Here is a 14,753-nt window from a genome sequence, read left to right as displayed (position 1 = left end):
CATTCACAATAAGAGATGTCACAGCTCACCTCCTCCTCATCCTCCTGTACAATGACTGATAACAACCCTTTAAAATATTTAGATAAATTGGAATATGGCCCTCAATAATAAATGCAATGTGTTCACTCCAGGTACTGTGTATATACAGATTTTTGACTCTTCGGCATGACTGACCTTCATCAGAGATACACATTTCAGTATCCAAATACAGGAACCCGTTAGTAAGCAAGCGTCAAGTAGCTAATACTGCTTGTCAGGAGTATGTCGCAAAAACAAGTCTGTGCAGCAATGTTGGTGCAGTTTCTTGTACAGCAGGTACAATATCAAGTCAGGTGTATTAAAATAGTGGTCAGCCTGATGAGGGAGTCTGATGGTTAAGAGAGAACAGGAGGAGTGATGGGCAGGATGGAGAGTAACAAGGAGGAGCACAGTAACATGACTGTGATTTGTGCCATTCCAGATCGGCCCACTCTTTGCAGCCGTCCAATGACGATGTCTCCACCCATGTGTCTGTTCAGCTTTTCAATGGCGAGACCCAGAAGCTTCAGATTAAACTGGAGAACATTGGAACCGAGCCCCTCGAAACTCTAGAGGTGTCCTCCAAGACGATCAATAACAAAGGTTGGTGGCTCTAAAATACTTAATAAGTTCTGCTGGTTATTAATTTTGAATGTCCTAACTTTATTTCTTGTTTTTTTCCCCTCCATCCTGATCATTGTTATTTCTTACATCGTTTTAATTTGTGTATATATATATTTTTTGTTTTAAGCCTTTCACTGACCACAAATATTCTGATAATTTTTATGGTGAAGAGTTCTTATATTTTTGGGACTTTTCATTAGGATACTCAACATTTTTATTGAATGGGACTGTCATTATTTAGTTGGAGCCAAGAGCAGCTTCAAAGAGGGTCTATAGCTTTGGAGGACCCAGCCTTTCCTTACATACCGTAGACCTTGCAATACTTAAAGGGGTATTCTCAACTTGTGCATTCAGCAGCTCTGCAGTCTCCTTATTTGGTTTGGTGGGATGGGCTTTCTCCCTTGAGTGACAGTTTGGTCAGTAGGAGAACTGTAGCATTAGCAGGACTTGTGCTGAGCTTTATAGTTTTGCTGTAACACATTCAGCTATAAGCGATTTGGTGTAGAGTGTACACTGCTATCGCTGTATTTACTTATAGAGATAACGGGGCATTTAAACAAGCACACTTCTCAGGAAAGTGAGAGCCTTGATTAGAAGAACTGCTCTGGAAGCTGCTGATGCTTTAGGAGTCTGCCAGTGGCTGGTATTTTTGCAGGACTGATAATTAGATATGGGATAGATGGATAAATATATACTAGATAGGTATTAGACATGTAGAAAAATAATCAGATATATGTTGGAAAGATATATATGATATAGATTGAAATAACGATGAATGCAAAATGTAAATAAAGCCTAAAGGAGACCTGTCACCGGGTCAAGAGTGTCCAGTTTATTTCCTTATTTTATTGACGCTTCTCCTCTAAGTTTTCCGCTCTTTCTTTATTGTAGAATCGCCATACAGTTCTAGAGATATGGGCCTTTTTATTTAGAGATTGTGGCTCAAAGGATCCTCTGGGGCGTGTCTATAGGCTGTTCTGTATTATACCATGTGCCACGCCTCTATGGTAAAAACCATTAAAATGAGCAGAAAATAAAAAAACCCATCTCTGGATCCATATGGCAGATTTACAAGAAAAAAGAAGAACTGCAGGAATTACTGTAGAAAAGTGTAACCGCTCAGGAGCTGAAGGGGGAGGGAGGTGAGCTGCTCACTGCTGTATAGAAATCAATGGGCTGGAGAGAGGTGCCTGGGATGGTAGGAGTTAACTGCTCTCTTGGAATGTAACCACTGATCACACAGTGTCTGGTTGGAAACCAGCTGTACGCTATGTAAGATAAAAGCAGGAGAATGACAACAGATAAGAAAAAAAGCAAGTTAATTGCAATCCTGCATAAATCAATTTAATAAAAGAGATTTGCTCATGTTTATTTTTTCTGGGGAAACTGAACACTTGTCAGGACGTTTATTTTTTTTTATCCTATTTTAGTAGGAACTGCTAGGAGCTGGCTTATCTCTGAAATGACTCGATGGTCAATGTTTGATTTAAAAAAATTAGGATTTCGAGTGGTGAGAAAACTAAATAATAAATTCTGCAGCTCGCCGGAAAATAGAATTTAACTTTTTTTTTTTTTTTTACTTGAATTGTTCTAACACTATTAAACCATAAAATCCTTTTTTTCTTCCGTTTTTTTCAGAATTTTCTATACCAACTTGATAAACGTTAATTTTATGTAGATTGATATGTAGTTTGGACCTTATTACATTTGCATTCCTGGTATTGGGCTGAATTTTAACACCCCGGCAGCCTCTAATTGCTCCTCGTAGCGCGCGTCGGGGCCGAGGGAGTCGCTTTTTCAGATCTCTTTAGTCGATGGCTGTTTTAATTCTGGAGATCTTTGTAAAGCTCCCGGCTTCATGCGCTCGTATATCTCACAGCTAATACCCGGCTCCTCGTGTAACTCGCGGCTTTTGGGAGAAGGGAAGGAGGTTTATAAGTGAAATTAATCCCCGGTGACTTCTCCACTTAACTGATCCGAGAGCTTTGGAAGTCAGGAGATCCCTGAAGACGTCTGCCGAGATTGATGGGAGGCAACTTTTTTTTTTTTTTTTTTCTTTTTCCCTTGGTAATGGTTTGTTCACATTAAGCTAACATTGCTTAGGCAAAAACTTTGATGAAAGCTGGAAATTCTGTTCCTGGAGGAATTACTACCTGGTAATAAGGCACGAAACCCAATGATTAATAAATAGATTTATTTAGCAAGTAAGAAGTAAAGTTAATTTTTTTTTTTTTTTTGCAAGACGTCTACTATATTTCCACTGGTAACTTTGTCTTATATTGTCGCCATTTTAACACTTTATGTACATCACTTTAATTTTCTCAGAACATCCTATCTTTTAGCTTTCCAAGTGTCGGCGTCATCTCACGACTTCTCGTCATTGAACCTGTAAGGCTTTGTTCGCATTTACTTTAGGAATTCCATTTTCTTCTATGTTTTTAGACGCATGAATTCCAAGAGATGGATCCAGAAAAAGATTAACACAAAGTGCCTGACAGACTATAATGGGTTCTGTTGGGATTCTCTCATGGTGTCCATCAGATAACCAGAAATAAATACAGCATTATGTACAGATGCACAATCTCTGTCTCTGTTGCAGTCTAAGGCCTAATTCACACGTCTGTGATTAAACACGTACGTGAAAAATGGTACCAGCGTCATCCATTTTTACCATCAGTGTCCTCCGTGTGTCCTTTTTTACCATCATTGTCCTCCGTGTGTCCTTTTTTACCATCAGTGTCCTCTGTGATCCATTTTTACCATCAGTGTCCTCCGTGTGTCCTTTTTTACCATCAGTGTCCTCCGTGTGTCCTTTTTTACCATCAGTGTCCTCCGTGTGTCCTTTTTTACCATCAGTGTCCTCCGTGTGTCCTTTTTTACCATCAGTGTCCTCCGTGTGTCTGTTTTTACCATCAGTGTCCTCCGTGTCTCTGTTTTTACCATCAGTGTCCTCCGTAATCCATTTTTACCATCAGTGTCCTCCCTGTCTCTGTTTTTACCATCAGTGTCATCCGTGTCTCCTTTTTTACCATCAGTGTCCTCCGTGTGTTGTGTCCTTTTTTACCATCAGTGTCCTCCGTGTGTCCTTTTTTACCATCAGGGTCCTCCGTGTGTCCTTTTTTACCATCAGTGTCCTCCGTGTGTCCGTTTTTACCATCAGTGTCCTCCGTGATCCATTTTTACCATCATTGTCCTCCGTGTGTCCGTTTTTACCATCATTGTCCTCCGTGTGTCTGTTTTTATCATCAGTGTCATCAGTGTCTGTTTTTACCATCAGTGTCCTCCGTGTCTCCGTTTTTACCATCATTGTCCTCCGTGTGTCTGTTTTTACCATCCGTGTCCTCCGTGTCTCCGTTTTTACCATCATTGTCCTCCGTGTGTCTGTTTTTACCATCAGTGTCCTCCGTGTCTCCGTTTTTACCATCATTGTCCTCCGTGTGTCTGTTTTTACCATCAGTGTCCTCCGTGTCTCCGTTTTTACCATCAGTGTCATCCGTGTGTCTGTTTTTACCATCAGTGTCCTCCGTGTCTCCGTTTTTACCATCATTGTCCTCCGTGTGTCTGTTTTTACCATCAGTGTCCTCCGTGTCTCCGTTTTTACCATCAGTGTCATCCGTGTGTCTGTTTTTACCATCAGTGTCCTCCGTGTCTCTGTTTTTACCATCAGTGTCCTCCGTGTGTCTGTTTTTACCATCAGTGTCCTCCGTGTCTCCGTTTTCACCATCAGTGTCATCCGTGTGTCTGTTTTTACCATCAGTGTCCTCCGTGTCTCCGTTTTCACCATCAGTGTCATCCGTGTGTCTGTTTTTACCATCAGTGTCCTCCGTGTCTCCGTTTTTACCATCATTGTCCTCCGTGTGTCTGTTTTTACCATCAGTGTCCTCCGTGTCTCCGTTTTTACCATCATTGTCCTCCGTGTGTCTGTTTTTACCATCAGTGTCCTCCGTGTCTCCGTTTTTACCATCATTGTCCTCCGTGTGTCTGTTTTTACCATCAGTGTCCTCCGTGTCTCCGTTTTTACCATCATTGTCCTCCGTGTGTCTGTTTTTACCATCAGTGTCCTCCATGTCTCCGTTTTTACCATCATTGTCCTCCGTGTGTCTGTTTTTACCATCAGTGTCCTCCGTGTGTCCGTTTTTACCATCAGTGTCATCGGTGTCTGTTTTTACCATCAGTATCCTCCGTGTCTCTGTTTTTACCATCAGTGTCATCGGTGTCCGTTTTTACCATCAGTGTCATCCGTGTCTCCTTTTTTACCATCAGTGTCCTCCGTGTCTCCGTTTTTACCATCAGTGTCATCCGTGTCTCCTTTTTTACCATCAGTGTCATCCGTGTCTCCGTTTTTACCATCATTGTCCTCCGTGTCTCCGTTTTTACCATCATTGTCCTCCGTGTCTCCGTTTTTACCATCATTGTCCTCCGTGTCTCCGTTTTTACCATCAGTGTCCTCCGTGTCTCCGTTTTTACCATGAGTGTCCTCCGTGTGTCCGTTTTTACCATCAGTGTCCTCCGTGTCTCTGTTTTTACCATCAGTGTCCTCCGTGTGTCTGTTTTTACCATCAGTGTCCTCCGTGTGTCCGTTTTTACCATCAGTGTCATCGGTGTCTGTTTTTACCATCAGTATCCTCCGTGTCTCTGTTTTTACCATCAGTGTCATCGGTGTCCGTTTTTACCATCAGTGTCATCCGTGTCTCCTTTTTTACCATCAGTGTCCTCCGTGTCTCCGTTTTTACCATCAGTGTCATCCGTGTCTCCTTTTTTACCATCAGTGTCATCCGTGTCTCCGTTTTTACCATCATTGTCCTCCGTGTGTCTGTTTTTACCATCAGTGTCCTCCGTGTCTCCGTTTTTACCATCAGTGTCCTCCGTGTCTCCGTTTTTACCATGAGTGTCCTCCGTGTGTCCGTTTTTACCATCAGTGTCCTCCGTGTCTCTGTTTTTACCATCAGTGTCCTCCGTGTCTCTGTTTTTACCATCAGTGTCCTCCGTGTCTCCGTTTTTACCATCAGTGTCCTCCGTGTCTCCGTTTTTACCATCAGTGTCCTCCGTGTCTCTGTTTTTACCATCAGTGTCATCCGTGTCTCCGTTTTTACCATCAGTGTCCTCCGTGTCTCTGTTTTTACCATCAGTGTCATCCGTGTCTCTGTTTTTACCATCAGTGTCATCCGTGTCTCCGTTTTTACCATCAGTGTCCTCCGTGTCTCCGTTTTTACCATCAGTGTCCTCCGTGTCTCCGTTTTTACCATCAGTGTCCTCCGTGTCTCCGTTTTTACCATCAGTGTCATCCGTGTCTCCTTTTTTACCATCAGTGTCATCCGTGTCTCCTTTTTTACCATCAGTGTCATCCGTGTCTCTGTTTTTACCATCAGTGTCCTCCGTGTCTCCGTTTTTACCATCAGTGTCCTCCGTGTCTCCGTTTTTACCATCAGTGTCCTCCGTGTCTCCGTTATTACCATCAGTGTCATCCGTGTCTCCGTTATTACCATCAGTGTGCTCTGTGTCTCCGTTTTTACCATCAGTGTCCTCCGTGTCTCCGTTATTACCATCAGTGTCATCCGTGTCTCCGTTATTACCATCAGTGTCATCCGTGTCTCCGTTATTACCATCAGTGTCCTCTGTGTGTCCGATGGACACCAGATTACAATGGCTACGTGTTCTTTTTGTGAAGCACAGACCCCTGACTGAGGAGCCGGTGTACTTGCCATGAGAGCGGAGGGTCTACTGAAGGCTCCTTGAAGCCATCTGGATGCGTCTATTTTTCTATAAACTACAATGCTGTGCAGAACATTATACAAGTGGCTGCAGGATCAAGTCCCCTATAGGACGTATAAAAAATAAAAATAAATAAAAGATAAAGAATTAATAAAAATAAATAAAAATAAAAAAAATAATAATTTGAAAATAGTCACTCCTTTTTGTAATTCAAAAAAATAATGTAATTTTAAATATAAAAATATTTGCTATCGCCGTGACTGTAAAAATCCTATCGATCAAAATATATAGTTAATAAATTCATAAGGGGAAGCGCTGTAAAGGAAAATCCCCACTTCCCCCAAAGAATGCACTAAACAGCGATCAAGTAAAACAACAAGACGCCATAAAAAAAGAACAAAAAAACAACGTCATGGAGCTCCAGTGTCGGAAAAGTAAAAATATAACTAGTCTCAAAAAAGGGCAGCACAATACATTTTTTGTACATTTTTTTTTTTACAAAATTTTGATTTTGTTTTAACCATTAAAATATAACAACAACATTATAGGTCTACAATGGAAAAAAAAAATAATTGTAGATCATAACCAGATAGTACTCGCTAATATGTGAAAATAAGAATTGTGGACACATACGTCTCATTAAAATGGAAAATTGTTACAATAATAATGGTTTATGAAAAAAAAAAACCTTTATAGGACATAACCGGGAATAAGAAAAAAAAAGTCTAAATAAGGAGTGTGATTAATGGGAATCTGTCAGCAGTTTTTTTTTTTTTCCTATGTAATCTGAGATCAGCATGATGTCTGGGCAGAGACCCTGATGCCAGTGATGTGTCACTTACTGCACTGTGTGTTGCAGTTTCAATAAAATTAGTGTTTTATCAGCAGGAGATGATCACTATTGGCCTGCTTGTCTCCTGCCTCCTGGTCTAATTCCGCCCTCACCACTGATTGGCAGCTTTCGGTGTTATCTGTATAGCTGCCAATCAGTGGTGTGGGTGGAGTTATACACAGCAATAGTCCAATCAGTGATGTGGGCGGGGTTATACACAAAGCTGCCAATCAGTGGTGTGGGCGGGGTTATACACAGAAAGCTGCCAATCAGTGGTGTGGGCGGGGTTATACACAGAAAGCTGCCAATCAGTGATGTGGGGGTGGGGCTATACACAGCTGGTTTTCTGCAGAAGAGAAAACCAGGATTCAATCACAATTGCTGCAGCCAGAAAACTAAGTGACACATCACTGGAATCAGGGTCTCTGCCTCTACATCATAATTCTGTCAGATTATACAGCAAAATTCCCTTTAAGGTTAAAAAGTAGTCGAGAAGTATTTTCAAAATCAGAATGATTATTATAAAAAGAGTAATCGTAAAAAGACCAAATTAAATAGTGTGTTAAAATCTGATCCCCCCCCCCCCCCTCCTCAATGTGGTATGTGGTGTTTCCCCCGGGGTCCTTCTTTAACTCCTTCTTGTGTTTTGTCACGTCTCCTCGCCAGATCTCCCCGGCTGTAAACAAACATCCAGAAGTAGGTGACGTCCTGCCGGGCGCTGATGACGCCGGTATTAGCCGCGCACCGCTCCGCATGCACAGAATAGCAGAATTATTTATTTTTCAGTGTCTTCTTTCCCTTTTGTTTATTTTTGGATATTTTTTTATCATTTCGATCCCAAGCGTCTCCTCTCTGCATTGTACGGCAGCGGCGGCTGGAGATGTCGTCTGTGCGTTTTCCCGCTGCCGACAGCAGAGTGATGGTTTACATTTATTTACAAAGCCAAACAGGGACACAAATTTTTGGTAATAAAAAGCATCCCCCCCAAAAAAAAAAAAGAAAAATTACCCTGCGATTGATTTATTTATTTTTCTTGCTTTTCAGCATTAACCTTATAGGTTAATTTTTTTTTTTTACATTTTCACAAATTGGATTTTTACAGCCATAATTAATCTCTTTTTTTTTAATTATTATTATTATTTTTAAACCAGAAAAATGGACATTATTTTAATTTTTTCTTGTTTTTATTTTTTCTCAATTTTTCATTTTATTTTTTTTTATTTATTTTTTAATTGTAATTTTTTTTTTCTATTTTTATTTCTAAAGCGTTATTTTTTTTTTACCCTTACTTTATTTTTAAGCTCTTTAGTTGATGTAAATCCTGCAACCTCTTGTTCTCTATACATATGTCAGGAAGATGTTAAAATTTCAGCGAGGTAATGTTTTGCTGCATGGTACGTTACACCTACCTGTCCTTTCACACAAAACTGTTAGCAAAGCGGTGTCTTGCTGCCGTCTTCCACCGCAACAAACTAAAACAGCTTTTGGTGCACAAACAAGAATAATATATCCAGGAGTTATAACTTGTAATCCACAGTTTTTTTTTTTAAATATGTTCTTTCACATGCATTCTACCAGCACTATAGGTACTGGAGTGCCCTTTCACTCACTTTTCAGCATGTATTGCTCATGTCCAATGCTTTGCCTGACCTGACCGGAAAGCCTGCCGCTCATGACTTTATGCAGTTTGCAGAGCGAAGAATAGGAGTAGATAGTCCAGTTTCTGTAGAGGGACATTACTGTCCCCATTTTTGCAGAGAAACAAAGACCGGCCCCCACTTTCTGTAATTCATATCAGTGTTTCTGCTCCTATAAAAATATTAAAATTGACAGGTAACGAATAGTAAGTTAGACAGAAGGGAGCCCCCTAGTGGCCTGCACTATATAGTGATTTTTCAAGGGTCTACTTAACACATAAAATAGAGTTGTCTGAAAATAAAGGATTTGTTTAAAATTCCCCCAAATTTCTATTTTCGGGGAAAAACAGCGCCACATATGGTCGTGTCTGGTATTGCAGCTCTGCGTCATTGAAGTGAACTGGGCTGAGCTGCAATACCGCCCTCAACCTTTGCAAAAAAAATGGCGCCGTATCAGAAGAACACAGAATTTTTTTTTTTTTTCAATTTTCGACCACCCCTTTAAATACATTACAGGCATTTTTTAACTTTTGAATGAAAACTGGAATATTTTTTTTTCTTATTTACATTTTATTTTCACCTGAAGCGATTGACATCATCTAGAAATCACTTGTCTGTCAGCAAGGATCATTTAATAACATGCGGTGAAATAGTGGCATGATAATTTATCTGCTTTACATTACACTGCCTTTTTATACTGCACAGACTTGTTTTAGATTCTTCTCAATCAGGTAAACAGGAGGCAAAGAAAAAAACTGTGAGTTAGTTATGGCCGTCTTTGTACAGCGGTGAATAGAGAGAATCTCACATTAAATGTCTGGGAAGGTTTAGCATTTCTCGGCGGTGACGTGATTATCTGGCTCTGCTTCCTTGCAGGAGCGGTAACATCGCTGTCGAGGGGCCCTGCAGTGTATGAATATGACATGAGCTCTCCAGCAGAGCTGTTTGCGGGTTGCGTATGATAGATAGTTATAAGAAGAGACATTTTATCAGCCAGCCACTTCTCCTCCGCTATTATCTAGCGCTATGCATATGGTTACACCTGGTTCGCAGGCGACAGATAAAACACAGTAAATCTACCAAACCGATGGATTTCCATAGAGAGCGGCGCACTCTTCTCTAATGGATGCATTACCGAACGACTGCTCGCCGAATCGATGCACTCTTAAACAATTTACATGATACGCCTGGACAATGTGTCCCTCAAGGCGATGTCATACGGACATTTTCACAAGTTCGAAAGCTAGAAAAAAAAAAAAAAAAGTTATCTCCATCGGAAAAACCTTTTGTCTGTGAGCAGATGTCTGTATCTGTGCCTCTTAAGTATACCTCCAGCTTTGTAGGAAGCAGGCGCACTATAAGAATGAGGATAATTGGAGAGATTTACAGTAATTTTACACTGGAACAGCAGATCCGAGTTGGAGACCAAATCTTTCCTTTTTTTTTTTTTTTTTTTTCTAGTTTTTACAAAAAAGAAAAAAAATAACATATAAGAAAAACAAAACTTTGTAAGTAAAATAGATTTTTCAAAATATAAATTTAACTTAACAAAAAGGAATCTTGTATTTTAAGTTTTTTTTTTTTTTTTTTTTTTACATTATTTATATAATTATTTGATAATTTCCTCACATGTAATATGGACATAAGAGTAGAGATCATCTAACACTTTAGCAGTCAGTAGTTCCTTTTCTCTACTCGTGAGGTTTCTGTAAATGCTTAAAAACATTTTAACCCCCCCATAAGGTTTAAACAGTAAATAGAAGGTAGTGGAGGAGGGAGATGCAGCTGCAGATTGTTTAGTCTATGCGTGCTGTGAGAGAGGAGGAAGAGCAGTTAGAAATAGACGAGTTGTTTATTTTTATCAATTAATAAAACAAAATGTGAAGGGACAAAAGAGAAATCTAAATCTAATCAATATATGCTGACCACCCATCTCCTTCATCACTTTTCTTAGGTACTCGACACTTGTACACAGTTTCTGAAGGAACAAGCCTCATACACAGAAGATCTGGGGTCAGGTCTCCATGATGTTTGGAACAACCTCCTGCCGATATCCTTCAGAAACTGTGTTCAAGTGACCAGTGATCAAGAAGAAGTGATGAAAGCAAACGTCTGTCACCAGATACTGATGGGAAATTTAGATTTCTCCTTTTTTTTTATATCACTTTTGCTTTTAAAAATAGAAATGTTATTAGCGTAATTCATTTTGTTAATTGATAAAAAATACTTTGCAGCATTTGTTCCACACCTGCCTAAAACTTTTTCACAGTGCTGTATGTCTGTGCAGGAAGCCGTGAATGTATAATTTTTTTAGTGACAATATATGATTCTTTGCAGAAAAACTTTTCGGTGACTTCTTGATATGGGAACTAGAGGAAGCGCTCTCCCAGCTGCCGCTGAAACCTGGAAAAACTGCAACTTTCACCGTCTATATCAAGGTGAAGCTAGACTTCTCCTGCCAAGAGAACCTCCTGCAGGATTTGAATGATGGTGAGAGAAAAAACTTCATCCCATATATTGTGTGAACATGATTTAGACAGCTGTACTTGTATTTGATGACTTATAATACTACTACTATAATACTGCCCCTGTGAACACAAATATAACTACTATAATACTGCCCCCTATGTACAAGAATATAACTACTATAATACTGCCCCCTATGTACAAGAATATAACTACTATAATACTGCCCCCTATGTACAAGAATATAACTACTATAATACTGCTCCTATGTACAAGAATATAACTACTATAATACTGCCCCCTATGTACAAGAATATAACTACTATAATACTGCTCCTATGTACAAGAATATAACTACTATAATACTGCCCCCTATGTACAAGAATATAACTACTATAATACTGCTCCTATGTACAAGAATATAACTACTATAATACTGCCCCCTATGTACAAGAATATAACTACTATAATACTGCTCCTATGTACAAGAATATAACTACTATAATACTGCCCCCTATGTACAAGAATATAACTACTATAATACTGCTCCTATGTACAAGAATATAACTACTATAATACTGCCCCCTATGTACAAGAATATAACTACTATAATACTGCTCCTATGTACAAGAATATAACTACTATAATACTGCCCCCTATGTACAAGAATATAACTACTATAATACTGCTCCTATGTACAAGAATATAACTACCATAATACTGCTCCTCTGTACAAGAATATAACTACTATAATACTGCTCCTATGTACAAGAATATAACTACTATAATACTGCTCCCTATGTACAAGAATATAACTACTATAATACTGTCCCCTATGTACAAGAATATAACTACTATAATACTGCTCCTATGTACAAGAATATAACTACTATAATACTGCTCCCTATGTGCAAGAATATAACTACTATAATACTGCTCCCAATGTACAAGAATATAATTACTATAATACTGCTCCTATGTACAAGAATATAACTACAATAATACTGCCCCCTATGTACAAGAATATAACTACTATAATACTGCTCCTATGTACAAGAATATTATTACTATAATACTGCCCCCTATGTACAAGAATATAACTACTATAATACTGCCCCCTATGTACAAGAATATAACTACTATAATACTGCCCCCCATGTACAAGAATATAACTACTATAATACTGCCCCTATGTACAAGAATATAACTACTATAATACTGCCTCTGTGTACAAGAATATAACTGCTACAATACTGCCCCCTATGTACAAGAATATAACTACTATAATACTGCTCCCTATGTGCAAGAATATAACTACTATAATACTGCTCCCTATGTGCAAGAATATAACTACTATAATACTGCCCCCTATGTACAAGAATATAACTACTATAATACTGCTCCCTATGTGCAAGAATATAACTACTATAATACTGTCCCTATGTGCAAGAATATAACTACTATAATACTGCCCCTATGTACAAGAATATAACTACTATAATACTGCCCCTATGTACAAGAATATAACTACTATAATACTGCCCCCTATGTACAAGAATATAACTACTATAATACTGCTCCCTATGTGCAAGAATATAACTACTATAATACTGTCCCTATGTGCAAGAATATAACTACTATAATACTGCCCCTCTGTACAAGAATATAACTACTATAATACTGCCCCTATGTACAAGAATATAACTACTATAATACTGCTCCTATGTACAAGAATATAACTACTATAATACTGCTCCCTATGTGCAAGAATATAACTACTATAATACTGCTCCCAATGTACAAGAATATAATTACTATAATACTGCTCCCAATGTACAAGAATATAATTACTATAATACTGCTCCTATGTACAAGAATATAACTACAATAATACTGCCCCCTATGTACAAGAATATAACGACTATAATACTGCTCCTATGTACAAGAATATTACTACTATAATACTGCCCCCTATGTACAAGAATATTACTACTATAATACTGCCCCCTATGTACAAGAATATAACTACTATAATACTGCCCCTATGTACAAGAATATAACTACTATAATACTGCTCCTATGTACAAGAATATAACTACTATAATACTGCTCCTATGTACAAGAATATTACTACTATAATACTGCTCCTATGTACAAGAATATAACTACTATAATACTGCTCCTATGTACAAGAATATAACTACTATAATACTACCCCTATGTACAAGAATATAACTACTATAATACTGCCTCCTATGTACAAGAATATATCTACTATAATACTGCCCCCTATGTACAAGAATATAACTACTATAATACTACCCCTATGTACAAGAATATAACTACTATAATACTGCTCCTATGTACAAGAATATAACTACTATAATACTGCTCCTATGTACAAGAATATAACTACTATAATACTAGCCCTATGTACAAGAATATAACTACTATAATACTGCCCCCTATGTACAAGAATATAACTGCTATAATATTGCTCCTATGTACAAGAATATAACTACTATAATACTGCTCCTATGTACAAGAATATAACTACTATAATACTGCCCCCTATGTACAAGAATATAACTACTATAATACTACCCCTATGTACAAGAATATAACTACTATAATACTGCCCCTATGTACAAGAATATAACTACTATAATACTGCTCCTATGTATAAGAATATAACTACTATAATACTGCTCCTATGTACAAGAATATAATACTATAATACTGTTCCTATGTACAAGAATATAATACTATAATACTGCTCCTATGTACAAGAATATAACTACTATAATACTGTCCCCTATGTACAAGAATATAACTACTATAATACTGCTCCTATATACAAGAATATAACTACTATAATACTGCTCCTATGTACAAGAATATAACTGCTATAATACTACCCCTATGTACAAGAGTATAACTACTATAATACTGCCCCCTATGTACAAGAATATAACTACTATAATACTACCCCTATGTACAAGAATATAACTACTATAATACTGCCTCCTATGTACAAGAATATAACTACTATAATACGGCCCCCTATGTACAAGAATATAACTACTATAATACGGCCCCCTATGTACAAGAATATAACTACTATAATACTGCTCCTATGTACAAGAATATAACTACTATAGTACGGCCCCCTATGTACAAGAATATAACTACTATAATACTACCCCTATGTACAAGAATATAACTACTATAATACTGCTCCTATGTACAAGAATATAACTACTATAATACTGCTCCCTATGTGCAAGAATATAACTACTATAATACTGCTCCCAATGTACAAGAATATAATTACTATAATACTGCTCCTATGTACAAGAATATAACTACAATAATACTGCCCCCTATGTGCAAGAATATAACTACTATAATACTGCTCCTATGTACAAGAATATTACTGCTATAATACTGCCCCCTATGTACAA

At 38.0% G+C, this 14,753-nt stretch overlaps 1 protein-coding gene and 1 long non-coding RNA gene across 6 annotated transcripts in view; one reads left to right on the top strand and one right to left on the bottom strand.

Annotated features, from left to right (window-relative positions):
* Nucleotides 1-14,753, top strand: part of TRAPPC9 (trafficking protein particle complex subunit 9) — a 667,549-nt gene that overhangs the window by 91,517 nt on the left and 561,279 nt on the right. For all 5 annotated transcript variants that reach the window (XM_073679927.1, XM_073679930.1, XM_073679928.1 and 2 more), the window contains 2 exons: nucleotides 461-621; nucleotides 11,161-11,313. In XM_073679927.1, the coding sequence (XP_073536028.1) occupies nucleotides 461-621; nucleotides 11,161-11,313 (314 nt within the window). The remainder of the gene's footprint in view (nucleotides 1-460; nucleotides 622-11,160; nucleotides 11,314-14,753) is intronic.
* The window catches only part of LOC141266056 (uncharacterized), a 92,521-nt gene that overhangs the window by 14,356 nt on the left and 63,412 nt on the right, over nucleotides 1-14,753 (bottom strand). The window lies entirely within an intron of this gene.

The sequence above is a fragment of the Phyllobates terribilis genome, unplaced genomic scaffold, assembly GCF_046119375.1.
Source record: "Phyllobates terribilis strain yellow unplaced genomic scaffold, ASM4611937v1 Scaffold_4__5_contigs__length_816908805, whole genome shotgun sequence".
Taxonomy (NCBI): domain Eukaryota; kingdom Metazoa; phylum Chordata; class Amphibia; order Anura; family Dendrobatidae; genus Phyllobates; species Phyllobates terribilis.
This window is presented reverse-complemented; position numbering and strand designations above follow the sequence as displayed.